The 3,172-nt window shown below is 52.8% G+C and overlaps 2 protein-coding genes across 2 annotated transcripts in view; one reads left to right on the top strand and one right to left on the bottom strand.

Moving 5' to 3' along the window:
- Window positions 1–2, top strand: part of AURANDRAFT_70378 (hypothetical protein) — a gene marked incomplete at both ends in the record, with an annotated part of 1,920 nt that extends 1,918 nt beyond the window's left edge. Inside the window, one exon of the mRNA XM_009042381.1 lies at window positions 1–2. This exon is cut by the window's left edge and continues 402 nt beyond it.
- Window positions 3–1,123: 1,121 nt separating this feature from the next.
- Window positions 1,124–2,290, bottom strand: AURANDRAFT_55083 (hypothetical protein; the record flags this gene model as incomplete). Its single annotated transcript, XM_009042346.1, has 2 exons — window positions 1,124–1,841; window positions 1,980–2,290. Coding segments are annotated over 2 exons (1,023 nt in total), but the record flags the coding sequence as incomplete, so codon positions are not given.
- Between the last annotated feature and the right edge of the window lie 882 nt (window positions 2,291–3,172).

The following is a 3,172-nucleotide window of genomic DNA, read 5'->3' as shown; positions in this document are numbered from 1 at the left end:
CTAGGCACTAGGGTTTCTTCAAAGTTTGTGTTTCATTCCAGACCAAGGTAATCACTTCAAGTTACGACCCGTGGGCGAAGGCCGAGACGAACGAGTTAGGAATGTGACTCGCCGGGTCTAACTAGTTAGACGCTCTGTCTGTTTTCTAACGGCCAACTTTAAGGTCTGATGTTTTAGTTTATTATTATCATGGTTGGAGGATTGGGCGTCTTTTTGGTGACCTTTCTGGTGGCAAATTAGGCGGACCTTTCTGGTCGCCCCGACGTTCTTTTGGTGACCAAAAAGGACGGCGACTAAAAAGTTGCGGCCCGCGGACGGCTCTTTGACGGCACATTACCGCACGGCAACAAACCGGCGCTGCCGCCTCGTCAAGTTGCCGCGGTTTTGTGCCGCGCCTCCAAAAAGGACAAACGCGTCTAACTCGTTAAACCCGGCGAGCCACATTGCTAAATGAGACGAACCTCATCCTACCTCGGGCCTCGGGGGGAATAAAACCAAAACTCCGCGCAAATCACGCGCAAATCAAGACGTGGCGACGGCTCACGTAAATACGCACGTAAATAGCGCCGTACGTAATTTCGGACCTAGGTAGCTCCAGGGTGCTCATGTGCTATGGACCCGTGTCGATACTGGTGGGTAAGTAGAACGCTCGTCGCTTGCCAAGCAGCCTGACCAGCTTCATCACACGAGTTGGTGCATGTCAATGCAAATCACATGACAGCGTCGCCGAACATGATCTAGACATGCTGTCTCTTAGCAACTTCGAGTTGCAACTGAGTACGCAAGATCGATGAGGGCGCGCCGTGCGTCAGAATCTGGCAGCATAGCAAGCGCATCTGCTGCTAGTTCAGCTTGCACGAGAGCAAGGTCTCTGGTCTGTTGGACTCCACTGGAGCCGTTGACGATTTCAATCGCTACATCCACGTCACCGGCGCGCTCGAATTTGCGTTCAAGTATGGCTGCAAGTGTCGGTGAGGCTCGCGCTGCGAAGATGGTAGGCGCCTATGAGATAATTTGGTATGGATTAATGGACGAATTATCTTTTTTGCTTGGTACGACTTAATTTGGTATGAATTAATCGTATTGAAACCTCAAATAAAAATTGAGATTTTGAGCTAATAACACAGGCAAATGCCGTCACGAGACCCATCTGGAGGTCTGCGAGAGCTGGTTTGCCGAGTTCCAGGTCAGATGCCTCAAAATCAAGTATGTCATCGACGAGCTGGAACGCAAGGCCAACATGGCGCCCATATGCAAAAGCAGCATCACAGTTAGCCTGAGTCTCGTCCTCAAGCAGAGCTGCCGCTCGGCATGCATTGGCCATGAGACTGCCTGTCTTGTAGAAGGTTTTCTGCAGGTATGCTTCAAGCAGGGCGTGCGTATCCGATGTACCACTTTCCGGTCGCATCTGTATAATTTCGCCGCGGACAAGATGCTCAATAACAACAGATATAAGTTCGACGACGGCAAGATTCTCAAGTTTTGCAAGAGCCACGCAGGCACGCGCGAGAAGAAAGTCGCCCGCCAGGATAGCAACCTTATCGCCAAATTTTGCTGACACTGATGGGCACCCGCGTCGCGTATCGGCACCATCGATGACATCGTCGTGAAAGAGGCTCGCAGTGTGAACGATTTCGATAATTTCTGCGAGTTTACGTTGGCGCATGTTGCTACTTCCTTGTTTGCGTAACGCTCGTGCGGTAAGTAGGACCATCGTCGCACGGATTTTCTTACCGCCACTGTTACCACCATTACTCCCTGCAAAAAGGTGCGTCGCCGCCTCCCCGAGAACAGGCACCTCGATTCGCACGAGATTGCGCATGTGCTTTGATAATGAGGACCTGCAGATACATTGACCAATATCGCCTCTCTAGAGACGTATGTTCAGGTGGAGGGATGAGATCAGTTAATGAGTGCCGGCACCAGCCACGAGACAAGATTCAAATTGTGAAACACTTAAGCTAGACACTGGTGATGACACTTCAGCTGAAACGAGAGAAAAGGGATCTAAGCAGTCAATGTGCAGTTCAGTCAACTTGCCGCCTGGTGAAGCGCGCAATTCACGTCGGTAATCCTCTGATGTTGGCGTCCAGAGGCCAACGAAGTCGGGTGCGAGATCGTCCACCAAGGCCAAATGACGGATCGTCTCGACAACGACCGTGTCCATGTCTGGTCTTATAGATAGATGACGGTTGGTACAGGGATTAGTGTACCACACGTGGGCATAAACACCGAAACGTGCCCCAGCGAACCATCTGGCGGTTCTGCATAATGGTACTGACATGCGAGCCTCGAAGTACTTGTAGGAAGGTCCGTCCTATCAGGTAGGGACACGAAAATCGGCCGATTGTGTTATAGGGCGGCCCGAGCGCCACGACGGCCCAGACACGTACTGAAACGGCCTCCCAGGCGTACCCCCACCGGGAGCAACGTGCTTCCGGAACCGAAAGCGGGTCCTGTCCACACCCCAGGGACCCCGGGCCATGGGCCCGACGGACGCAAAGGGGGGCCCAGGGGGGGGCGCTACAGAATTATAGTCAGGGGGCTGGGGGGGTCGACCGCGAACGGAGCCAAGTCACAACCAGGGTGGAAAACAGACGGCCTCCCCGGGGTGTGCCGGCACAGTCGAATCCGGCTTGTGCCGGCACATTCCGGTGTGCCGGCCCACACCGCGCGCGGTCCACGGAAATGCGTCTATGCAAGTTTGGAGCTATAAAAGTAGCGAGCTAGAAGCTAGTTACTTCTTCTGCGTCATCCACTAGGACGCCGCCACCACTATCTCCGAAGGGAAGTATGATCGACTTGAGGGGAAATGGCAGTGTTCCTGACTTAGACTGAAAATGAAAAAGTGAGATGGGGCTGCTGAGCAGCCCTGATTCCCAACAGGAGAGGGTTACTCTATACTGTCTTAAAGTGGAATAGAAAGATGAGTCGTAATTATCCTCATCGTCACTGCTATCAGCAGTGCTGAAAGACGATGAGTTATATCGCGGTTTAAGTCCAGGGTGACAGTCTGATAAGTCCTGAAGACAGGTAGGAGGAGCCAGGTTGTTCTCCAAGCAGTACCGCCTACCATACTTGGTGGTGGTGAACGGCACGAAAGCGCCAACGTTGACCACCTTGCCGCTATGAGCAAGCACCACTATTGCGGTGACCGGTTCTCTCAGACCAC

This window comes from Aureococcus anophagefferens (genome assembly GCF_000186865.1).
Source record: "Aureococcus anophagefferens unplaced genomic scaffold AURANscaffold_30, whole genome shotgun sequence".
NCBI classification, from domain to species: Eukaryota; class Pelagophyceae; order Pelagomonadales; family Pelagomonadaceae; genus Aureococcus; species Aureococcus anophagefferens.
This window is presented reverse-complemented; position numbering and strand designations above follow the sequence as displayed.